This window comes from Trypanosoma melophagium, assembly GCF_022059095.1.
Source record: "Trypanosoma melophagium isolate St. Kilda chromosome Unknown ctg16segment0, whole genome shotgun sequence".
Lineage (NCBI taxonomy): Eukaryota > Euglenozoa > Kinetoplastea > Trypanosomatida > Trypanosomatidae > Trypanosoma > Trypanosoma melophagium.
The window spans coordinates 281848-307500 of record NW_027125144.1 but is presented as its reverse complement, the minus strand read 5'-3'; the positions used below and the strand labels follow the sequence as shown (position 1 = coordinate 307500).

Below are 25653 nucleotides of genomic sequence, written 5' to 3'. Positions count from 1 at the left end.
GATTAACTCTTTTCTTTTTCTTGTTTCTCTCTTTTTTTTTTATTTTTTTTTTTTTTCTCCCTCTTTCATTTTCTCTTCTTTTTTTCTTCTCTTTTCATCTAATCAGTCGGATTTATTCCACCGCCGCTGTATTATTTCCACCATCTAAAAAGAAATTCTAACGAAAGAAAAGAAAAGAAAAAAAGTGAAAGTAATCAAAAATAATAAAGAAGTGAATGATTGATTGATATCTTCGTTAATTCTTCCCTTCTACTCCTTTAAGGGCATCTTCCTATTGTGGAACTAATAATTCCCTCTTCTTTCACGGTTTATTTATTTTTTTTTTTCTTCTATTCTCTTCTTGTTTTTATTATTTCGTTCTTTTTTTCTTTTTGCTGTTTACTTCTTTTCTTTATTTCTTTTTCTGCTCGTGCATGACCGATTTCAACAATAACAATAAATGATAACCACCAAAAATGGTTATATATATATATTTATATATACATATACATTTTGTACGCCAAATTTCCCAGACTATTATTATTATTAGTATTAAAACTCCTCACGTTTATTCTTGATCTTTCTTTTCATTGTATTCCAATAGGAAAAAAAAAACGATAATATAACAAAATTACTGCAACTAACAGCCGATTAAAAGGAGAAAAAATAAATAACATAAATAACAAAAGAAATACACGGTTACGCTGAAACACAGAAACAGATATATATATATATATATATATATATATATATATATATATATATATATAACTCAATAAAGGATGAATAATAATAATAATAATGGTAATAATAATAAAATTTGGTCAGACGGCAACAATCATCCTTTCACTCCTCTTTACCCTTTTCTCTTTAATTGGAGAATCTCCATCCCAGCAAAAAAGGAAAGAATGAAAGTGAGAATTGTCCGAAAAGAAAAAGATTTGGGAAGGGAGTAGTCATAAGAAGAGCAGTACAAAACATAACAAAAAAAAGTAAGAAAAAATGATAGTCATAGTACGGCATAGAAGTAAAAATAACAGAAAAGAAAACGAAGAAGAGATAAAAAAATTAAAGGAGGCGAATTGAAACGAAAAAGAAATAACAGATCAACGTAAATATTTCGTTTTTTCGCCTTACAGTCAACCAGTCATGGAACAGGAACAAGGAAAAAGAGAGTGGAAGAAACAAGGAGAAAAAAAACACAAACACGCCAAAACAAAAAAGAAGGGATAGGAAGGAAGTAAATAAAAAAGATAATAAAAAAAACGTCGGGGGAGAAAGCACTAGATTGTATTTTTATTTCTCTGGACGTCGTTGTTAAAGTGTGGTAAAATATACATTTCAATTAATGGACCTTCAGAGCGGACGTATTGGGGTGTATATGAGTGAGTACTAATCCAATATATATATATATATATATATATATATATATATACGCCATCTAGTAGCGAACTCGGAATCACACACACAAACATGGAGTTATAGAAAGAAAAAGAAAGAAAAAGAGATATACATACGTATGTGCACCGTTATAATGCACTATTGATCCATCATGCAGCCATCATCATGCTCTTCGCCATCGCTGATGGAAAGACCATCAAAGAATGTGCTCGCCGTACTTCCCAACAGCCCAGCACTAACACCGGTATTCTTTATGCCGACATTACTGTATTGTGTGGAGGAGTTACAGTCATTATTAATGATACTACCGCTATTGCTGCTAATGTCGTGGGTCTGGCAAGCGCTAGTTTCGTGATAATAGAATGATAACTGGTTCTCCTCACTTATTCCAATATCCTCCGGTCGTGTTTCTTTCATAAAGAATGGATGTTGTAATAATTCCGCCGTTGTGGCGCGTTTCTGTGGATCTGGATGAAGACACTTCAACAGCACATCCCTCAGTGAAGCGGAAATAGTAAGCTCATCATAATCCTTGTCATTATCATTCCCCTTCTTATTCTTCTTATTATTCTTCCCACTGTTATCATCTGAAAGAACCTCATTATTAACATGATAATGCGATCCAGCGGCGGCAGCTGCACCAGATACCGATTCCCTCACAGGAGGAATAAACCGCTGAATCCGCTTGGGATACATCGCCGTCTCGAAGAGAATCGCCACAACGTTTGTGTCGGGCCGCACAGGCGGGGCCCCGCGCAGTAATTGCAGTGCCGTGCAGCCAAAGGACCAAACATCTGCGGCCGCACTATACGCGTCGGGGGGATTTTGAAGACTGTTGATAATCTCAGGTGCCATAAACCCGGGAGTCCCACTCCGCAGTTCATCCGTCTGGGAAGCCACCGACGCCCTATTATTATTATTATTATTATTATTATTATTATTATTATTATGCTTCTTAATACGATGGCTTTCCATATTAGCGGTTTTGTTAGTGAGAAAGCGTGCACAGCCGAAATCACCGAGTTTGGCCACTGGAAACCGACACGATCCCGTCGCCTGCGTTCCACAGCGTCCGTGTTCATCTGACCACGTCACCATAATATTATCCGCCTTCACATCCAAGTGGACCATGTGTCTGGCATGCATATAGTGCAGGCACTGAAGAACGGGTTTGAGAAACCAACGCACGGCAGCTTCTGGCAGTCGCCCGTGTTGGTAGTTTTGATAGGCAAAGACGCTTAGAGCCCCACACGACATGTGTTCAGAAATAAAGCGGTAGACACAACCGTGTGGGGCGTTGATGGTTTCAATACCGTAGAGTTGCACAGCGCCGGGGTGATGGACTTGTGGCCATAATCGTAATTCTCCATCAAGTCTTGCCACAGGCGGTAGTGGGTGAAAACGGCCGCTGTGATTGGATTTATTATTACTATTATTATTATTGTTATTATCATCACCATAGTGATCATATGGACCTTCACAACACGTACGAATAGTAGTACCAATAATCATATTATTATTATTATTAGTAATAATATTAGGTTGCTGCTGTTGTTGTTTGGCGCCTGCGATAAGTTGATGAACGGGCAGTTGACGGCTGGCGGGGGCATCGACGATTTTCACGGCGTAACGAACCCCCGCGCGGTGCACGTCGTCGGCGAGCCACACGGATCCCTGACGCCCACAGCCCAACAACTCACGCGATACAGACACTACAGGGGCAGTGCGTGATGATAATAATAATACTTCTGTTTCTCCTTGTTGTTGTTTTTGTTTTTCTTCTTCTTCTTCTTGTTGTTGTGGTGGTGGTGGTGTTTCTTTTTTTACAACTTTTCCTTCTTGTTGGGTGTTGGATGGGTGTGGTGGATGAGTTTCCCCAGTAGTAAGAGTGGGTAAGATTGGTGTACAGGCCGCATGACTCCTCCCACAATCATCAATATCAATATCAATATCATCACAATAACCATCACCATGAACGGGAACTGCAGTGTTGTGATAGCTGATCGTGTCAACCCACTCCACCAGAGATGAGACGCAGGGATCACGGAAATGTAATGCTGCGATATTCATACTTTTACTCTTATGGGTGTGTCGTGCATTGGAACTACCGTAAGTTTCTATCCTTCTAACTTCCTGCATGGTATTTACTGTAGTTCTTATTACTTACTCTTATCTCTCTAGTAGTTGTAGATGTTCTCTTACTATGATTAATAACTATTACTACCGCTGTCAACGTTTATTGTCCTTTTTTATGTCGATTTATCCTTTGGCACTGTATCTCTCTTTCACTTTCTCTCGCTTTCTGCCCCACAACTTTGCGTACGATATACGAAGGTGTATCAAGATGATATCGCTCCTGAGATTGTATAGGCAGATATGTCCAAGGAACAAACAAACAAACCCACACACACACACACACACACACACACACAAAGAGAAGAAAATGTGTAAACAAAGACCACACAGCGGTCACAAGAAGGAATGTCTGATGGTGGCGCTATCAATGATTGAAGCGCTGGCTGTGATGATGCCGTTTGTGATAAATAACGGCAATTTGTTTTTCTTTTTCACTTCTTCTGTTTTCCCTCCCCACACTTACGAAAGAAGATGGATACAGAGAAAGAAAGATCTCAAAAGAAAAAAGAAATGATACTATCACTTTTCTGTTCTTTCGCTTCAAAATATGCTTTTCTTCTTTGACACTTTCTGATTTAATATTTCTGTATTTTTCTTTTTAACTCCCCCAGATTACAACGTCGCTTTACTAAAATTCAATAGATAAAAAAAAGAAGAAATAAAAAAAAAAGGAAGAAAAGAGTAATTATGCCAGAAGGAAAAAATTAAGAGAATTTCTCCACTGAGATTAAAATAAAGCAATGGTGTCAAAGAGAAATCATAATAAAAAAAAGGTATAAATGCAATAATGATGTAAAGAGAAAGCGACTACAATAAATATTCGTCAAATTCATCTTCACCGTTTTTCTTCTTCGTCACCAACTTGACAAAGGCCAAATTTCCACCCCATTCCCTCGTATTTGTTTCTGTTTGCTCAAGAGATCTCTTCTTTTTTTTTCTTGCTTTTTCGCTTCATTTTCCTTCTTGTTTTTTGCTTTATGGACGTCTCGTCTGTGAGTAGCCAGTATTTGTAGTTGTTGTTGTTCTTTACTTGTGAAAAAGCAAAATGAAAACTGAATTAATCTATCGAATACAAAACAGAAAAGGAAATCAAAAACGAAACCCCCCTTTTTTTTTCCTGTTGGTGTATATTTTTTTTCCTCCACATGAGACTACATTATGTGTTTTTATTTACTGTTGTTAACACCACAGTTTACTCGTATAAGTAGCATTTAATATGTCTAAACATATCTCAAGATGAGCCACAGAAGTTAGATGCAACAACAGTAAATAACACCAATAGTACTTTAGCAATACTGATACAGATGACATGAAAAATTTACATTCTTTTTTTTTCCTTTTGCATTTACGTTTGTTTTGTACATTCCTTACATGGTTCTTCTTTTTTTCCTTTTTTTTTTTTTAAGTCGTCTTGATGGTACCCGCACCGTAGAAAAAGTCAATAAGAAGTATAAAAATATGTAACGGGGTTAAAACAGAGAAGGAAAAAACCAAACATGGAAAATAAAAACATTCTTGTTGTTGTTGTTTTTTTTTTTGTTTTCCTCACCTGGCTTCACCTTTTCCTTCTCCGTCGAATCATCTTTTTCACTAGAAACATATGGTGTAGACTTCTTTACATTGATCTAGAAAAAAAAATCGTTTTCTCTTCCCTTCGCTTCTTCTCTACTCTGCACTTCTTCTTGACCGCACAGATGATGGTGCTTGCTGACTGTGCCGTAGGGTTGGAACCCTTTCTGTTATCCCCTGTGGTTGGCGAAGACTCATTGCCCCCGCCTCACGTTGTTGAGGCAATGCAGGCAGCAGTTTTGTAGTTGTGGTTGTTGTCGTGGTGGTGGTGGTGTAACTCCCCGCATTACCGAGTACCAAAAATGAACGTCCTCGACGATGACTCTTACTATTATTATTATTATTACTATTATTACTACTATTATTATTATTATGGTTCTTGTTGTTGTTGGCGCCATGATTGGCGAGGTTGGGATTCGCATTCCCATTACTATTCCCCCCGCTTCTGTTTGCCTCCCCCAATGAGGAGATGGGTGAAAGCGGAGATGGATTTAATCGCTGAGCCCATATCGGCGGTGCGACGTTATCCCTGTTCGTTCCTCCTCTGCGTATATCACCCGCACTACTACTGAGAGTCGTGGCTGCTGCTGCTGCTGCCTTTTACAGTCGTCGATATCCCAATCGGCCGCTTTGTTTTTGTTGTTGTTGTTGTTTTTGCGGGGCGGCGGCGCGTCCTGTGCGTGCGAGTTGTGCCCGGTGGCTGTACCCCTTGCTGGGCAACGACCACTGCATCCGCACGGCCCCTCTCCCCGCCCCGTTCTCATCGCATTCCATCGTCGAGAGGGAGCTGCCGAGGGAAACGGCCAGCGGCTTCGAGCAGCCAGCGGCGGGTGTAGTGTTATTATTATTATTATTATTATTATTATTATTATTATTATTATTATTATTATTATTATTATTATTATTATTATTATTATTATTATTATTATTATTATTATTGAGTTGACGACCGGCGGAGGAAGTCGCGGACATCAGAAATGCCGCCGCAGCCGAGGTCCAGCCAGTAGCCGTGAGGTGGAGAGTCGCCGGATCTTCATCAGCCTCCGTGAGGAAAAATTTGGCGCGTTCTTTATTAGCCGTACTTCCCTCGTCTGATCGCGAATTTATGGTGAGGCCTTTGCCCAATCCTTTACTGTCAGCGGTAGAATGGGAATCCGATTGCTGCTGCTGTTCTTGTTGTGGTCGTGTTTGTGTTTGGGATAATGATAATAGTTGGGTTTGGGTGCTATCCAGTGCCCCTTTTTCCTCACCGCCGTCTTCAGTAGCAGGAAGAAGTAGAGGTTCACTCGTTATCATGGGGATTTTCCCTACATGATACCCCCGCACATTCTCAGCGTCTGCAAACAAACCCTCTCCTCTCCCTATGGGTCCTGTTTGACCGCGGATGAGTGCCCGTTGTAGTACACTAAACGACTCCGCCCGCAGTAATCCATCACCGCGTGAAACAATTAACTGCATAGCCTCATCCGCTGTAAGCCAACGTGCAACTCCCGCTACACGTTGTACATCTAATCCCATACATCCACAAAGTCCCTTTTCACGACGCAGTGAAACTGAAACGTTAATCGCACCATTTCCTTCCTCTCCACCAGCACGTGCATATGCCGGTAGTGTACGATCAAATGAGGGAAACCATGCTAGTGCTGCAGGGCTCTGCTGAGAATCCTTTACAGATGCTTGACCATTATTTGTGATGGTGTTTCTTCCACTCACAATAACATTATTCACATTTAAACCACCAGGAGATTTACGTCGTTCTGTATTGTGTAAACCATGAAAAATACGTGCATCACGTGATAAATTTCTCATTAATCGTGAAGAAATCGATCCTATTTTTTCCTCCTGTAATTGTCGCTGATCTGCGTAGAATGCAGAAACAACCCTTTCATGTGCTGAAAGGTAAAAAGTGAGTGTATCATCACCGATGGCAGCCCCATCAGACTCTCTTGGTGCAGTGTGACCCCATCTTGTATTCAATCGTGCATCTATCATTCCGCTACTAAAGCCTCTACTCACATCGGCTTCATGGTCACCGTCATCATCATTGTTATTATTATTATTATTATTATTATTATTATTATTATTATTATTATTATTATTATTATTATTATTACCACTACTGTTAAGACAAAAATCCCGTATGAGGCGTGCTACAGCGAACTTTACAGCTGCTGCATACGCCTCCACGTTAAAGTCCTCCAACTCAGATAACATAGACATTTGCAGTGGAAGAAAACAAAGATCCTCAAGAAGAATACCTTTCGCCGTCATCATAGATGGGGTAATATTTAGTACAGCTAAAAGTAATTCTTTTTCCTTCTCTAATAAGGCGAGTTCTTTTTCATGAAAAGCTAGGGATGAAATCACACTTCCTTGAAACGATTGCGCACGACTACCAGAAGTTCTTGGTATCGTTTTCACTTCACCAATTCCATTATCATCCGCAAGCTGAAATTGCGACATAGGAGAGGAATTAGAAGCACAAATACTACCATCAGCAGGTCGATTGTTCTTACCTAATCCAGGCCATCCTGCAGTGAGTGAAAGCATAGATTCTCTTCTCATAGTAGCTACTTTATACTTCACATCTAAATTGTGCATCATATTCTCGTGTACTTTTGCCTCATCAGAGGCTGCCGCATACGCCTGTCGTTGTCGACGACGCACTACACGATCCACTTTCTGTGCAATTTGTAACTTTACAGCCTCTCCAAGTTTACGAATACTTTCTTCTAACAACATACCTGGATGTAAATCCTGTAATCGTGCACAGACATATGGTGACCACAATGTAATAGATCCATCTGAGCTTCCTACAAATACTAATCCATTAGGTTGTGTTGTGATACATCGTATACCTTCTCCCTCACCCATACATAACGTATCTTCTTCACGAATATCAACACGTCGACGATGACGACGACGGCGAAGTAATTCATCAAGCATATACCGTGATGTTCCCTCAAGAAAGGCATCACAATCTACAGCAATTGTAGTAGGATAGGGATTCTGTAATAAGCGTTGTGCAGAAATACCACTTGCTTCAGATATAATTTGTTCCTCTTCTATTTCTATTTCTAGTCGTAGTAATCGGGCACGTTCTCGTCTTTCATAACGGGCACGCTCTAATGCACCGTTTAGTGAAAGTAAAGTAAGTGGAGAATTACTTATAGTTGTACTTACATGTCTTCGAAAGAGAAATTCAACCCAATCCACTGTTATAGTACTTGAAAACACATCCATATGGTTATCTGGTGTATAAATATCAACTTCTTCTTCTACATTACAAGATATTATAACTTGATTACTTGGAGTACTATGGGATTGATCTTGATCAAAATAAAATTCATTCCGGTATAGAATTTCCTCAGCTATACATTTACGAATTTGACGTAATTCACTCTGAGAGAGTGTTACTGCAGGTGGTCCATGTGTTTCTTCATTACCCCCCACTCCTCCTCCTCCTCCAATTTTATTTTTAGATGCCCCTCCTGACGTAGATGTATTACGCTTCATCGCTAGTAATCGTAAAGTATGGTGAAGAATAGCTGCTCCAATAAGCAAATCTGAAAGTGTAGCAGTCTCCAGATCATATATTATTGGTATATTATCAGAACGTTTCTGTGCCGATTTTAATGAACTATAATAAAATAATGGTCTACAAGATTCATACACCCATGCAAGAGAACTCCTCCACATTTTTGGTGGACCAGCACTAGGCACCCTTTCTGTTCCTCCTGATGTGAAAGTAGATGGAAACCCAGGTGAAGTTCCAGATGACTTTTGTTGCAATTGTGATTGTGATTGAGATTGATCTGTGGCTCTCCATGATACAGATATCTTCTTTTGGCTCGTTCCAGCTTTTGTTCCACGCCATTGTGCAAAGGAAGAAGCACGTTCGGTTTCAAGGTATGTCATCACTCTTTCAGGTGTAATACCAAAAAACACTAACAAGAGATTACTGACTTGTTGTTCACTCCCACTATATTGATTACCATAATTTGGGGAATGTACATCTTTTGATTTATTTTTACTAAGAGAACTCCCAACAGCGGGTATAAGATCAAAGGCTAAAATTAAATTACGCACGAGATAAGAGGATACATGTCCCTGAGCTGTACCAATGTATAATGTACAAAGCATAGGATCAAAATGTAATACAGCAGGTGTACCAGAAGTACGAAACCACCACATACGCATTGATGCAGCACTATTTTCTTGATTATGATGTTGCTGTTGCTGTTCTCCAGCACTATTGCTATTTAATTTCTTGTCATTTATTTGACCTGTCGTCTTTCCTGAAGACTGTTGAACTTGTTGTTGTTGTTGTTGTTGTCTCTGCTGGTTTCGATGATGTAATGATACGGCTTTGACAAAGCCTTCAAGAAGTCCCAGCATGGAAGAACCTTTTACAAGGAAAAAATTAATCCCACCTTGTGCGTCGGCTACTACTAAACAGGGATATGCACCAAGAAAACTAACTGCTGTTACTTCTCCAGAAATGTTAAAAACATGTATAATTGTACCAACAGGAGTACTCGTATCCATTACAGATACACGTCCATTTACTTGTACAATACAAACAAGATCTAATGTACTACTTACTGTAATAAAACTTACTGCATCCGCTTCCACAATATAATTTAATTGAGGTTCAGTAGTACTCTCCGGTTCCTTGCCGAAAAGGGCAGTTAGATCATTAGAACTAGCCCCTATTTTCCTTTGAAGGAAACCATTCAATCGTACATATGAGAGAGCCTTAGAAACCAGAAATTCTGGAATAATAAGTCGTTGTGCCTGTACACCGTTGCCTATAAGAGGAAAAAATCTAATAACACCATCAGCATATACAACACTTAATTCATCAGAATTTTTTGATGTCATCATACCAATAGCTTCTTTATGAATAGAATTACTTTCTCCTTGTTGAAAAGGTAATTTCTTCTCGTGTCGTAAGAGACGATGAAGAATAAATGCAATATCCTGCACTTTAATCGGTGCTCCTGGTGATAAAGGACGAATTATTTCTCCATCTTCAGCTGTAATACTGTTTCTACTTTCAATAGAGTGTCTTGAAGACGCAAAAAGATGACGACATTGAAGTACTGCAGCAAAAATAAGTTCACTTGAAGGAGGTACTGTTACAAAAGTTTTTGATAATCGTCCTGAATCTGTGCGATGTACACGAATATCACCATTATTAAGAGCGTAAAAGATAAAACGCTCCTGTGAGTCGACATGAGCACAAACAATTCTGTAAGATATACCTTGATTTTTCTGTACATCATCTGCCAAAGAACTAACATCAAGAGTAGATGCAATTCCAGTAGAATTTCTATTTGTACTTCCTGTTGGTGAATGTACTCTTTTACCTTCTCCCCCAGTTCCTAATCGATGTAATACGCCACTCTGAAATATATCTTTTTCACCAATACCACCTTTTGAAAATCGTTTCGCCCTGCGGTTTCGACGATGGGCATCCGCCCGCTCACTTACTATACGCATTACATCTCCCAATGTTGGTTGTGGTTGTTTACATGCATCAAGTGTGTGCCGTTCTGCCTCTTCTGTGGCGGCGGCTAATTGTACATTTGTGGGAGATACACCACCGTGATCCACTATTGGCATCATACGTGCCATAATAAACTCTGGATTATTGGCTTTAATGCCAAGTACTAGATTTCCACTTTGGTATTGCCACACACGACAGTCGGCTACACTTACACTGATAATCCATCGATTGCGTTGACATGCAGTTATATGAAGAAGCGGTGCGGAATGTGCTTTTACTGCGGTAGCCCCACCAACGAAAACGCATACAACATTATTTCGTGCACCCGTAACAAATAAACGTTTCGTTGATGAATCATATGCTACATAACGTGCGGGATGTAAATGCATAGCTTTATTAGCAGCATCTATCGTAGCACTTGTTGTTTGTAAGAGTAATGGAACATCCCGTTGATTTCTAGCATCATGAAGTAATCGAGGTCGTTTCCTTTCAGATTCATCCGCATCAAACAGGCGGTAACCCTTCTGAGATGTAGTTTGTTCATCCGAGTAAAGATGACGAAATGTTGTAAATCCTTGATCTGAAACGGCGTAAAAAGATGTTTTTGCAAGACCACTACGAAGATTCCATACTTTTGCATGTCCACTAGAGTCTACTGTAATAATTTGCTCCAAACTTTCATCTACTTTTACAGATATAATAGGAAAATAGTGGGGAGCCACAGGATCATACAAATCAAGACTTGAGCTATGTTGAGTATTACCCCAAAGTGAAACACGATTACCTGTAGTAAGTGTAAGAATAGTACTTCTTAGTGGAGTAATACATGCAAAACGTACTCCAGCATCACGATCAGCTCGAAAAGAACGTAGTTGAGATAAATTATTTGTTCGACTAAGTACAACTGTACCATCTAGACTTGAAGAAAGCAATACACCAGCAGGTGTAAGACATAGTGAGGTAATAAATTCCTTATGAATAGGACTACGTTGTAGTATAAAGGGTTCTAAATGACAACGAACAGTAGAAGTAGCAGCAATTCCTGTTGACATAATATCTCCCGTTAAAACTTTTGAAACAGCTATACGTTGTAATATAGCTTGCATATCAACTCGGTAAATTTCACCTGATCGAGTACCAATAAAAAGAATGTTCTTTAGTGATGGATCACCATTTGGTCCAGCTGTACACCAATCCATAGCGGTAATTGTTTCCACACAACTAATAGTGAGAGTTTCTGGTACTAACCAAAGATGTTGATCCATGTTAAATAGACGAAGGATTAAATCATTATGAAGTGTTACCAAAACTTTTGGTAAATTCGGGGCTACTCCTTGAACTTGTAGTGCACTTTCTATACTCGGTTTTGTACGTCTATCAATACGTTCCCCATCTCCAGTACGATTGATATCATCACTATCGGCAACAGCATCAGGATCCGCATTACCACGTAAATCATGTAATAATTTCTCTACAGATTCATCACAGTTTCGTCGTCCATCTTCATATCGCAAAAACTTTTCGTTAAATTTCTTATTCTTTACTGGGGAATTAACGGTATCTGTTACGGTGTCCCAACGTTCTGCGCTCCCTTCCTCTGGTGCCCCTTGACGAAGCGCAAAGAGAACATCTGCGGTACGCACTAGCAATTTATGTTGAATAAGACCGCTATATGAACTATCACAAACCGCAAAATCATTTGTTCCTTCTACAAGAACAATAGATTCACTACGTCGAACTTCTGTAACAGCACCAATGTATCCTAGTCGTTGCATTACTGAAGGAAATGGTTCTAAAACGTATTCATCAAATACTCTAGCATCGTTGTGGGAATTTTCTTCTGAACTCTCCTTAAGTTTTAAAATACGATGTTGTGCTTCGACTTGTTCCATCAGTAAATCAGTGAAAACAGACCAGCTAATAACACCTTTTTGTTCTGGATCTAAAATTTCGAAAAAGTGAATAACGGTACGTCGGCACTCTTCAAGAAGAAATCCAACTTCTTGCATTAAACCAGAGTCATGGTAAACTACAGGAATAGGTGTATCTGCATTCGTATTACTTGTAGCACCTTTAGTAGCTGAAGGTGATATTGTTGCTGTTGCTGTTGCTGTTGCTGTTGTACCCGGTTTTATTTCACCACTGCTAGCTTCAGGAGTTTCTGAAAGTGAAACTTCCGCGGTTGATGAGAAAATCTTAGATGGATATCGATCTATAAAGTATAAACGAAATATAGCTCGAGCAAACACATAGACAAATACCGGTAAAGGAATAAGGAGTTCTTCTGTTGCAACTTCTGCTAATGCCATTGAGAGACCGGGTTCCCGTTCTAATAAAAGATCACTAAGCGTATCATACATATCAAACCCCTGTGTTTTTGATGGCATTGGTGGTCCCCATAATTCAGACATGGAAGTTTTTCCTTTAGCGCCAAGGAATGAATTCGTTGTAAATGCTGAACGAGCTCCTAGAGAATCTCTACGACGGGTTTTGGCTGTCCTTTCATATTCATCCAGACACCATTGTACCGATCGATCATACAACCATGCACGTAGCATTCGCATTCTTTGAGAAGGGAAATCGGCAATTGGGATAAGAGATTCCGTGGCGGCAGCACTAGCAGCTTCTGTAATAGAACTAACACTAATACCATAAACACTTTCACCCCCATCGCTAGCTGTACTTACGGAATTTTTTCGCGAATCAGCCCTTCTTTGACGAGTGTTTCGTTGAAGCTGCCTTCGTCGTTGTAGACGTTCTTGTTGTCGTTCATACTGCATGATTTCCCTCGCTACATTTCCTGATAATTTGTATAAATCTGCCATATCTGAACGACTAAATACGTGCGCGTGGGCAAGGAATGATCGCTTTAAGTGATCAAGATCCAAAGCAGCTAAATCCAACACAGACAATGCTCCTAATTCACGTCCACTTGCCTGTGATGGTTGAGTAAAAGATACTCCCTTGGTATTCAATGATTTACAAAGGCCTTTTACTACTTTTGGAGAAGGTAAACGGAAAGTGGGTAAGTGAACTGGGGGATTTTGCGCAAATACATTCATAGATGGAACAGACCTCCTATCTACTATAGGAGTTCCAGCTGGTGATCCGGTTACAGTGCTATTAGCCGGATCCCCACAGTCAAGTTCAATCATACCTTGTGAGAGATGTGATTGAGGTTGTTGTGTGGATGAAAGATCACTATCTGCATGATCCAGCAATTCCTCCTCTGCTGTTTCTGTTAGTGATAGTGGTTGTGGCGGTGGTGTCGCATCTGGATCTTGCATATTTGGTTTCTAATAAAATATTACCAAACAAAAAAAAAAGAAAAAGAAAATAAAATTTAGGTTGGAATGGAGTGAATGAATTCCTGATCTTTTATTTTTCCAGAACTTCTGGTCAGCAATAATGAAAACAATAGATAGAACGAAGTATATATATATATATATATATATTCAGAAATTCACTACCAAAAATAATTATAACACAGAGTCTTTGCAAACTAGTAGGTAGTAGGTAAGTGGGCGAATAAAAGAAAAATATACAAACAAAAACGATACGCAAAACGCAATGGAAGAAGTTTTTAATGACACTTCATTCAAAAGAACAAAAAAAGTAAAAAAAAAAGAAAAAAAATGTACACATCGTGTTAGTTAATCTTTTTTCCCTGTAGCCTGATCATCATACCCAAGGAGCTGTAGGATGTTACTACCAACAGAAACAGTACGATGTACTTCATACGCATTTACTTGTTCACTCACCCGTGCAGGATCGTAAAGGTAGTTTACCATCACTGTAGCACTCTCTCGACTGCCTGCAGAAGTACAATTAGCCAAATAGTTTAGTCGAAACATCGTTGCGCCATTAGAGATATGAAAGTTTCCAACAGGATCTAAGATACGACTGCGTCTCTTCTCTTCATAGAGGTAGTGTGCTACAGAGCGTAGCAGTGGGGCCTCAATGGCGCGGGTAAATACATGATCCTCCCACCAAGGTTCCAGCTCTTTATATAATGGAGCCTTCGTATTTTCATCATTATCATTATTATTATTATTATTATTATTATTATTATTATTATTATTATTATTATTATTATTATTATTATTATTATTATTATTATTATTATTATTATTATTATTATTATTATTATTATTATTATTATTATTATTATTTACTTTAACTTCAAATAATGCTAATAACAGATGCATAGTGGACAAGTTAGCGGTATCACTTGCGGCATCTGGAGGTTCTTGTTGGAATTGTTCTATGAAATGACTCCCATTTACATTATGATGCCGCTCTGCAAAACCCACCAGAGCCATACGCAGTTGTGCAAATAAATGTGCATCATCTTTTCCATCTCCACCAAATATACGGTGTCGTGTAAACTTTAAACACACATCTCTGTTGTTGCCATTCCCGTTCTGCAATCGCACACTTTGTTGCAACTTGGCCACTTCTGCCGTTAGCCACGGCATATAGCCAGGAATAGGAGAAACAGTGGAAAATGTGGTAATAGGAGAGAGACCACTAGCTCGCCGCACGGTGTTCAGCTTCGCTTCAATCTCACGTACGACACGTTTAATAAGTAAATTACCAAGATTCATACCATGTAGTGCAGATTGAGCAGAGTTAATGCTATAAAAAATAGCCGTATCCACCTCATCATTACATAATACTTCTCTCTCGTTTGGTCTTTGTTTATTATCAAGGGGAGATGGTCGTCCAAGAATACGATCGACAGAGTTGGCAATTCCACATGTGAGTGCCACTTGTACGGCAATTAACGGTTCCTCCACAACAGCAGGATGAAAAAATGCAAAAAGATGTCGATTAAGTGTGGGTTGTATTCGTTTCTTCATATCGGATAAACCATTATTAAACGGGTGTACTTGTTCAGCCGCAATCACTTGCTCTAACAGCAATGGTGGGGTAGTATCCCATGTGAGTTCCTCCATCACTAGCCATTCCTTTGCGAAAAAGTCACTAAATAGAAATTTAAGAGCTCCATCTATGGTAGAGAGATGACGTTGACGTGCCACCCAAAGTTCCATTAATTCTTGCATTCTTGTCATTTCTTTCTCCATAGCGAGTGAATCTTTTTTCTCTTTTTCTTCTTCTTGTTTCTGTTTCTGTTTTTGTTCTGTCTGAATAGCCAATATGTGGTGTCGAGATTTATTCAAAAAGTATGAAATGCAGCGACGTAAATCCATCAATCGTCGCATCCCACGCTCAAGAGAGGCTGTTTGCCGCAACCAGAGATAATGCACCGGTGAACCCGCATGACGTACTGCAAAACACTGTCGCATTAATGCATGTTTAGCCGCTACTAATTTCACAGAAAGATCTGCAGAAGAAATAGTAGTAATAATATCACTACCTCCATTATTATTATTATTATTATTATTATTATTATTATTATTATTATTATTATTATTATTATTATTATTATTATTATTATTATTATTATTATTATTATTATTATTATTATTATCGATCATACAATTCCCTTTTTCTGTGGTATTCTTTAATCTCATATGGCTCCCCTCATCCATGTGTTCCACAGCAGAGAGAATTGACTCCACTTCACTAATGCCTTGGTTTAGTTTATTCGCCGCTGCTCGTATATCCGCGAGGTTAATGTCAAGCTCCGCTAAAAGTCCAATAAATTCAAAGAATCTCGTCTCTCGAATTGGTGTAACAATACGGGCAATATCACTAGGCACATTGGGTGGAATAATAGACTCATACACATCCCATACAGATTCCACAACCGAGTCTGGTAAACGTCCCTTTTCCCCAATCATCACTGCCTTCAGTTCCTCCACTAAACTCGCCTGACTCTGCAGTTCATCCAATAATGCACGGTTAACATCACCAGTTAAAGTAGAACCAACAGGAATAGAAGAATATGAAGAAAAAGAAGCAGTAGAAGAAAAAGAAGAAGAGGAGGAGTTGCTGTCAGTAGTCTGTGAGTCAATTTTGCTGCTTTGTGCCAATCCCCACAGTCTACGGCACCAGGCAGCTACACGGTCTTCAGAGTACTGCGGTGATGTTTGTTGATAACGTCGTGAATGTTGTAGTAACATTTGAGTCCAATGTCTGTTTTCACAGTAAATATAATTAGTCCTTCCATAGATGCCTCTTTGCATTCGACAATAAAGAGAAACGGTAAACATCTTTCTTTCGCTCGTTACTACAATGGAGTATCAGAGAGATTCTCTTCTACTGTAGAAAAGCACAGTAAATAAGAACGTAAAAAAAAGGAAAAAAGGAAAAGATTAAAATCTCAATTCACATTTTAAAACAAAATAAAAAAATTCATTACATTTATATAAATAAACATATCTCATTTTATACCCAACTATCATTTTACTTCTTTCCACTCTGGATTATGGCAATCTGGGCAGAGTCCCCGTAAGATTTTTCGATAATGGATTTGTCAAAAGCAAGCGCAAGTACCTTTTATTACACAATACACATTCCAAGTCCCTGTCAACAGACGGTGTACAATTATCACTCACCTTCTTATTCGATATTAATTGCATGAATGATTCATTCAAATATTGACCACCTTTCGGTAGTTGTAATTGTTCTTCTTCTTGTTGCTGTAAGAGTTCCTCCATGCTTGCACGGCGGGCGTCAAAGCATGTTTTGTGGTATACGTGACGACATCCCTTAAACACTACAAATGTTCGTGTTAATGCGGCTTGTCCACATGGTATACAACGTTGTGATGAAGGTAATGTTATTGGACGTCGCTGAATAGCCTCCATATCACATTGCAATAACTCTACATCCCTCACAGATGCCTAAATATTCTGTTTAAGACTACCTAGTGTTTTACCAAAACTTGAGACTCTTGCTAATAGCTCTTCTCGAAACTCTCGTATCATGACATCTCCAGATAGATATGGGAGTACATCACTTACATTCACATCTCCATCACTAGCTGCAACTAACTGTAAAGCTCGCTGTGACCCAACATGCATGTTTGATACAGTTTTAGCAAGTTCTTTCCACAATTCAGAGCGAATTCCATCTACATCATCATCATCACGTTGCTTCATACTTTGAATAAAGTGCATAGCAAGTTCCTCATTCTGTAGAAAAATCGCCATTTTTACAGCTTCTTGGTGTCGTCCCATAATAAAGATAACCCATGCACATCCAATAGGACGTTGAAATCGAAAGCAAACTCGATAGGCGTAGGAAACCTCCAGACGATGGGCTTCATTATTCATACACAATTCACGAAAAAAAAAACGAGAAATAGCAATATCATCACCATCCCGTGCGGTAAAGTACAAAAGTAATTGCAATAAAGATTTATCTCCATGGTCTTCTTTATAAATAGCGTGTTCCAAGTAGAGTCGTGCGGCATGATAAGATGCCCGTGATCTTTCTTCCTCTAATAAAGACTCCTCAATTATGTGTCGCTGAAATAATATTTCTGCCGTACCATCGGCCCCCAAGAACGGTTTCATTGTGTTTTGAGTTATATAGTAATAAAGCGGGAATTAGTTCAACAGGATCAATACCAAACGCTGCACCAAATGGAATGAGTCCATAACGTACAAAACGACAAGGATAGAAACGCATAAGAAAAGGTGCATAACGCATCCAATAACTCTTTATTAAATAAACTGAACAAAGTCTTTCACTTTCCATTAAAGTTCCTAGTATATTATTTACTGCTATTGTTGATGTTTCACTTCCCCCCAGTACCGTACGAGCCGTGAGTTGCTCAAGTTGCACAATTCCTTCTAACGGCCTTTTTTGCTGTAAAAAAAGTCGTAAAATGACTTCCGCATTACGACCTAATTGAGTACAAAGCGCTATAGAGAGTTCTACCTTAGCAATACGTAAAACAGCTGTGCGAATACCTTTCCATTCTAAAAATGTACGGTATCGAAAGAGAATTTATTCCATCAAGTACTGTGGGTTACGCAAATTATACTTGCGACGAAGATATGCCATCATTTCGAGTGAACATACTCGTAAATTACTGTTCTCATCGGTATTTTGTGGAGAGATAATAGTACTAGAAATAGCATTAGCATTATTATTATTATTATTATTATTATTATTATTATTATTATTATTATTATTATTTTCACTTTCTGCTACGCCCGTTCCTCTTGTTGTGTTCGCTGTTGCTGTATGTGTTTTATGAGGCATTACCTCATGAGGTTCAACAATGATGACGTAAGAAAAAAGAAGTAAAGATGAGGCATCCACAACACTATGCAACCCTGTTATATCTACTTGTGGTGTAATACTAGAAATAGTTCGATGACAACAACCCAGTGAAAAAGATGCACTACTTGTGACTTCCCCACTTACACTAATATAGTTAAATAAATTACCAACCGACGTATTCCCCGTCGTCGTAGACCTTTTTGAATAATAATAATAATAATAATAATAATAATAATAATAATAATAATAATAATACAATGGAGGAGGAGGAGGAGAAGGAGGAGATGCATAAAACGGTGTCATATTATCAGTATTATTATCTTGATAATGATATCTCATCTTTTCTGTATCAAAGGCCGCTTCTCATACACTAACTCTACGACTCCAAGGGGCAGCAAATACAAATAGACGATTCTTTTGTGCTACGAGCACTACATGCCGCTGCTTGGCATCTGGTGTGTGAGATACTACCGTATACGCAATACTATCAATAGGATGATTTCTATACGGAGGTGTAAATTGATATAATTTTCGAGAAGCAATAATACCATGTTTTTCAAGGCAACACATAAGAAGAATTCCACGATTAGGAGAACCGAGAATAATATCACCTGTTGTAACATCACTCTTGTTGTGGGGATCCCAGGCCACACACTTCAACACAAATGGCTGTCGTCCACCCGTAACACTTGAAAGAAAACGCAATGGAAATTTCCGTGGTTCCATATCTTCTTTTGTATGTTTCTCTTCTTGTTCTTGTTCTTCTTCTTATTGTGATCATTCAACGTTATGTTTCGTCTTTCTTTTCGCTTTCTTATTGCCTCCTTCATAGAAGGATACATCATCATCATCATCATATCATTATCACTAATAGTAGTATTAGTAGAATATTCATCATGTTGACGACAAGGTATATAATAGTATACCGCCTTTCCTGATCGCCAGCGTACAATACAAAAGTTCCCACGTGGATCAAGATAAATCGCCGCCACAATATCTTGTTCATCAATAAAAAGTTCTTCCTCTCCTTCTCCTCTTTCTTCAACGGTTTTCAAATCTCCAACAATGGATTTATCTGTGGGAAGTCGCAATCGACCAATAAAGATATCATTTTCCTCACCAAAAAAACATAAATACTGTGGAACGGCATCTGTCACGACGGCGTCGGTCCCACCAGCACTCACTACATGCGAAAACGGTTCCTTGTTAGAATCAATAGGACAAGATAGTCGTTCTGTGCGAGATCCGATTTCAGGTAGTTCTATGGCAACCCCTGTTTGACTGTTTTTGGCTTTACCGCTATAAAACTCTTTAAACGTGGTATGAACGTAAAGGACGTGATGATTTGGGTTACGCCTTGATGATCTTCACTGTCCTGTTCGAGGTGCTCTGTTGTTAGTAGAGCGGGGTCAAACCACGCAACCGCCTCTGGGGCCACATACATTCAAAGTAATAAAGATAAAAAAAAGAGACGGATAGGTATTTTTTTTTTTCTCTTGTTGATATTTTGTTATATATATATCTTCTTTTGTCTTTCCTACCCCAAACACTTCTTTGCCCTTTTATCACCATGTATATCAAAATAAAATAAAATAACAACAAAAAAAAAAGGGGGGGGATGAGAGGAAATGTGCAAAATAATATTAAGCAAAGAAAATAAAACAAATGATGATTATATATATATATATATATATATATATATATACTTACGATAAAGTAATGTAAAGTTCATAAGAATAAGTATTGACTTTCACCCTTGAGTCTCCATCTAAAGTGAGCAAAGTATAATTAAAGCAAAATAAAAACAATAATAACAAAACGAACAAATGAGAAACAAAACAGAACAAAAAAAAAGCATGTGTAGTACAACACTGAACCCCAATCTTTTCTAATGGTGCTGAATAGAGGCCTGTTCGTCACATGGAAAAAAAACTATCTATCTATCTATCCATCTCTCCCTCTCTCTCTCCAACTTTTCTCCCATGTGACCCCATAACTTCTACTCAGTCTTTGGCACTCTAGTTTTAAGAAAAACAGCTGTACATGAAACGACATGGCAAAAAATTTACCTCATCTGTGCTCGCATTTGACTAATGCGATTTAGCAAAACATCAGTTGAACTCAAACCATTATTTATTCCATCTGGTTTCATACTTATCTTTGAACCGCTAATGACATTCTCATTATGTCTAGAATTTCGACGTGACGTGATATTAGCACCTCTATCCCGGTTTGGTGTGCACTGCATGGCATGGGGAATAGGTGAATAATGAGTCTCATTAGTACGATCATCACCAAGCCGTCTCTGTGTCTTGGAAGTCAAAAAAGAGGATGACACTTTACCAGTAGAAGGATCCCTAGTAGGCATCATCATCATCTTATGTTTTTGTTGAGGGGGTGAATGGGATTTTGAAAGGGATCGCTGGTTAAATCGTGTCATGACTTTTCTAAAATCTGGTTCTCTTTCCATACTTTTATTTGAATTCCTACGCGGAACCTCAATTCCAGGCAATCCTCTACCACCGCTGTACTCCGTCAGTGGTGATACACGAACCTCTGAATATTGCGGGGAAGTAATCTCTTGTGCTTGTTCATGTCGTCGTCTTTGCTGTTTAGAAGGCGTTCTATCCTCCATTGTACACCCATCTTTCCCATATAGGTGCCATGTTTCACCTGAATCCCGGTACATTACCGTGGACGGTGATCGTTTTTCACTATTATCATTATTATTATTATTATTATTATTATTATTATTATTATTATTATTATTATTATTATTATTATTATTATTATTAGCAATAATACAATCGTCATCATTATCCTCTCGGTAGTGTAAATGATGGCTTGATTTATGATGAGTGGTTGTTGCTACTTTGGTTTTTTGGAAAGAAGAAGAAGGTGGTGGTGTGCACTCAACAGCAGGTGGTGAAGTTTGACAGCGGGGCGGTGATATCCATCCCACATCATTCCTTTTTATTATTGTATTACCGTTATTAAACTGAAGGTTTCTCGCGGTAGAAACTTCCCTCTCTCTTGAGGATGGCGGCCACAACAACAAAGACGATGATGATGATGATGATGATGATGATACGGTGGGAGCTGTAACAACAACAGTATCTGTGCTTATACTGGGACGATGCACGAAAAGACTATTATCCGATTGTTGTAATCGCTTCTTCTTCGACGATAAGTGTGATAACGGTGGAGCGTAATTTACATTTCCTTCTGTGGGCTGCTGACGCCTTTGTTTCTCTTCCATCTTGAGATACGTTGTAAGCTGTTCCTCATTTGAGAGAGGTTGTGAGAAAACGGCAGTTGTTTCAGCATTCGCCGTAAATGGCATGGGGTCTCGCCGGAAAAATAATTGTTTCGATTCACTATTCACAGCAGTTGTTTGTAAAGTAGGAGCACGAAGTTGGTAACAAAGAGCAGAGCGATCGTTTTTCTCTTTTCCCATCGTTGCCATCACTCCAGTGAGTCTTACACCTCCTCTGTGTGAGGGGAATGAAGGGCGTGAAGTTTGCGAGGATGTTTGACGTTTTAATTCTTGTCCTTGTCTTTCTTCTTCTTCTTGCTGCTGCTGCTGCTGTTGTTGTTGTTGTTGTTGTTGTTGTTGTTGTTGTTGTTGTTGTTGTTGAATCTCTCGGGGGCGAACTGTTGAAGGTGATCGTTTCATAATGACTTCTTCTTTCTTTACTGTTCGATCATTACTTCTTCTTTCTATTGTTGTTCTGTTTTTGTTTCTTTCTCCTAATATTGCTCCTTTTGATGATGTTCTTCTTGGGATGCCATTTCTCCGTATTGCGTTCCGCCACCTATCTTCCGCATCATATTCACTATATTCATCACAGTAGTACCGATCAGCAGGCATATCGGTGCAGAGTTCCGTCTCCGTAGTGTTATAGCTATCAATACTCGTATTCGGTTCGTGTGAATGTGAAGCGATAGACATTGATTTATGGTTGGATTGATATCTAGTTCTTTCACAAGGAGTTTCACTGCGCCTATGTAGACTTCGTTGTTCCTGTGCTACCCGCCAGTACAGTGGAGCATCACGTTCTGTTACATGAGAAACATCTTCATATGATGGCACACTTATCGCTCTTGAATCTTGCAATGGTGTAACACCACGTCGTAATGATGATGCACTGCGTATATACAGTTCTGCCATTCTTTCTGCAGCTAACGAAATGGTACTTCTACTACCATTTAGTTCACTCCTACTTCGTCTTGTGGTACTTCTATGATCTATGAGACTTCTACTGCGGTTACTCTCATTCATAGTGTGTGTAGTTGATCTAGATTTCATGTTTGTAGTTGCTCTTGGTGGTAGGCTTATAGCATTATCGGTTTTACCATATCCATTACCTTTTGTAGTACGCCTTCTGAATGTATCTCCTTTATATACAGTACCAGGATGTGTTTTCCCTTTCATCATATCGCCCTTTCCCCGCTGCTGATTTTCCCGTAATAAAGTTTCGTACACAGAAGGTCCACGACAAGGCTTAGAGACACTTCTCTCACGCTGTGCCGATGCTGAAACCGATGATAAAGGTAATGGAGGTGGTGGTGGTGGTAGTACGGATCCAGATAATTGCACAACGGTTCTTAATAGTCGTTGTAGTTCCTCTTCATAGCGTTTACGTACAGTGATTAGCCTAGAACGTTCTGCATTAAGTCTTTTAGATCCTCCCCATTGACGCAAGGATCTAGACCATGGAACACCTTCCAATCTATGAATCTCTGTATCAATCACTTTGATCTGACGAAGAAGAGAATTACGTCGGCGTGCAAAGGCTATAGTTTCAGACGTTAGACTCGATTTCGAGTTTTCTTGTCTATTTGATAAAGAACGAGTATACGTTAAAGGAGATGTGCGAGGTTTAGAGTTTTCTTGCACCCAGGGCGCTAGAAGAGTAGGAAAATGAGCTCGTGTAACTAAAATACCATCTTCTTCATAATCACAAGATCTTTTATTGCTTCCAGCACTACTACTACAGTTACTGTTTGCTCTGTTTCCTATGGATCGATGTATCTCAGAAATTTGACTTGGTGTGCCACTTCTCCTGCGAATCACTCGCATAGTCTCTTCATTCATATTTTCCGAACCCATCGAACGTCCGTTAACAAGGAGCACATGATCTGCAGAATGATTTAACAATCGTTCAATATCTTCTCGTGTCAACCCTGTTGTTTTCCCTCCTTGTTTACGGGATTCGAATTTATCAAAGTCATCATTTTCATTCCTATTATCATTAGCATTGATAGTACTACCATCGTGTGCTGGTTTCGTTCCAGGAACAAAAGGGGGAACAGACGCCCCTGAATTTGTTACGAAAGTCTGACGTGCTTGTTTACTCATCTGACTATTATTATTATTATTATTATTATTATTATTATTATTATTATTATTATTATTATTATTATTATTATTATTACTATTGTTCATGCTATTACTGAACTCTGAAGGTGCTATAAGAGTTCTAATTTCAGTAGTTCGTTTCGGTGGCATCATGCGACCTTTTGTTGTATTTGTCTGAGTTGCCACAATCTGCACAGTACTGGTGTTGCGATGAGGTTGTATAGTGATGTTATGTGTACTTGGCCTCTGGATTCCCCTTATGGATGTATTGGTGATGTTATTATTAGTAGTAGTACTAGTATTAGTAGTAGTAGCACCAAGAGTCCCACTACAGTTAGGTGTTCTAGTAGTGTTATTCTTATGATTCATATTATTATTATTATTATTATTATTATTATTATTATTATTATTATTATTATTATTATTATTATTATTATTATTATTATTATTATTATTATTATTATTATTGTGGATTTCATTCCTCTTAGCTTCGTTGCATTTCTTCCCCTTTCGATCTTCCTGTCTATCACCATTACCATCACAAAAAGAAGAAACACAACCACTGTTTTTAGGCTGTAGTGATGGTAATACGCTTACTCCTGCTACAGAAACATTTCCTGTGGTAGTTACTTCTTTCTGCCGCATAGCATGTAATGGTGAGTCTTCTTCTACTACTACCCCCACTTGAGGTGAGGCAGTTAAATTTGCTTCTATTTCAACATTATTATATTCCTCTTTTCTTTTCTTTGGTGTATTCTTCACATTCATAGCATCCAATTTACCTTCTTCCACTGTAACCTTGTATTGTGTCCTTGATGGAGGAATAGAGAATAACATGTCTGTATCTTTCTCTTTTTCATTCCATCTTTCCCCAAAACTATATTTCGCTTCATCTTTTCTGTCAGTAGATGTTGTTACCCGAGTCTGTGATTTGGATGAACGATGTTTGGTATCCATCAACATACGAGATTCCTTCTCCCGTTGCTTCTGTTCCACCATCGTACGCTGCCTTTGGATGGAGTTCTTCAGTAAACCTATCTTTTCATGAAAGAGATACCCATTACGGTTCATACCTGCGCCATTATTATTATTATGATTATTATTATTATTATTATTATTATTATTATTATTATTATTATTATTATTATTATTATTATTATTATTATTAGTAGTAGTAGTAGTAGTAGTAGTAGTAGTAGTAGTAGTAGTCGCAGGTGCAGAACCATAAGATGTTAACGAACTTCCAACAACCCATACGTTTGATAAAGAGTTCTGTGATGATGATATCGTCGTACTGCTGGATGCGGATGCTCTTGCCCAATAATCATAATGGCCATTATCATTGAAAACATCACTATCATGCGGCATCGATGACTCCAACGAATGTGTGAGTGAAGAGCTGTTGTATCGACTTAACACACGATTTGCCTCCCAGGGACAAATACTTCCTGCTTCTTCTCCCTGCATGTTAGTGGTCCTTTTTTTTTTATCA

The 25653-nt window shown here is 38.6% G+C and overlaps 8 protein-coding genes across 8 annotated transcripts; all 8 read right to left on the bottom strand.

Moving 5' to 3' along the window:
* Nucleotides 1-1518: 1518 nt before the first annotated feature.
* LSM04_005522 (Protein kinase domain) lies at nt 1519-3519 on the bottom strand (the record flags this gene model as incomplete). Its single annotated transcript, XM_067337548.1, has 1 exon — nt 1519-3519. One exon carries the CDS (start codon nt 3517-3519, stop codon nt 1519-1521), a length of 2001 nt encoding a protein of 666 aa, XP_067193549.1.
* A 1662-nt stretch (nt 3520-5181) lies between these two features.
* Nucleotides 5182-13884, bottom strand: LSM04_003541 (uncharacterized protein; the record flags this gene model as incomplete). The annotated part of the gene is made up of 2 exons (XM_067337547.1): nt 5182-5629; nt 5690-13884. 2 exons carry the CDS (start codon nt 13882-13884, stop codon nt 5182-5184), a joined length of 8643 nt encoding a protein of 2880 aa, XP_067193517.1.
* A 366-nt stretch (nt 13885-14250) lies between these two features.
* On the bottom strand, nt 14251-16776 carry LSM04_004934 (Malonyl-CoA decarboxylase; the record flags this gene model as incomplete). Its single annotated transcript, XM_067337546.1, has 1 exon — nt 14251-16776. The coding sequence occupies one exon, from the start codon at nt 16774-16776 to the stop codon at nt 14251-14253; it is 2526 nt and encodes an 841-aa protein (XP_067193540.1).
* Nucleotides 16777-16989: 213 nt separating this feature from the next.
* LSM04_001591 (uncharacterized protein) lies at nt 16990-17373 on the bottom strand (the record flags this gene model as incomplete). Its single annotated transcript, XM_067337545.1, has 1 exon — nt 16990-17373. One exon carries the CDS (start codon nt 17371-17373, stop codon nt 16990-16992), a length of 384 nt encoding a protein of 127 aa, XP_067193478.1.
* A 36-nt stretch (nt 17374-17409) lies between these two features.
* LSM04_004454 (uncharacterized protein) lies at nt 17410-18084 on the bottom strand (the record flags this gene model as incomplete). Its single annotated transcript, XM_067337544.1, has 1 exon — nt 17410-18084. One exon carries the CDS (start codon nt 18082-18084, stop codon nt 17410-17412), a length of 675 nt encoding a protein of 224 aa, XP_067193530.1.
* Nucleotides 18085-18520: 436 nt separating this feature from the next.
* Nucleotides 18521-19369, bottom strand: LSM04_001898 (uncharacterized protein; the record flags this gene model as incomplete). The annotated part of the gene is made up of 2 exons (XM_067337543.1): nt 18521-18930; nt 19171-19369. 2 exons carry the CDS (start codon nt 19367-19369, stop codon nt 18521-18523), a joined length of 609 nt encoding a protein of 202 aa, XP_067193484.1.
* An 86-nt stretch (nt 19370-19455) lies between these two features.
* Nucleotides 19456-20243, bottom strand: LSM04_009400 (uncharacterized protein; the record flags this gene model as incomplete). Its single annotated transcript, XM_067337541.1, has 2 exons — nt 19456-20033; nt 20117-20243. 2 exons carry the CDS (start codon nt 20241-20243, stop codon nt 19456-19458), a joined length of 705 nt encoding a protein of 234 aa, XP_067193622.1.
* A 621-nt stretch (nt 20244-20864) lies between these two features.
* LSM04_007049 (uncharacterized protein) lies at nt 20865-25628 on the bottom strand (the record flags this gene model as incomplete). The annotated part of the gene is made up of 2 exons (XM_067337540.1): nt 20865-24121; nt 24239-25628. 2 exons carry the CDS (start codon nt 25626-25628, stop codon nt 20865-20867), a joined length of 4647 nt encoding a protein of 1548 aa, XP_067193579.1.
* Nucleotides 25629-25653: the final 25 nt, after the last annotated feature.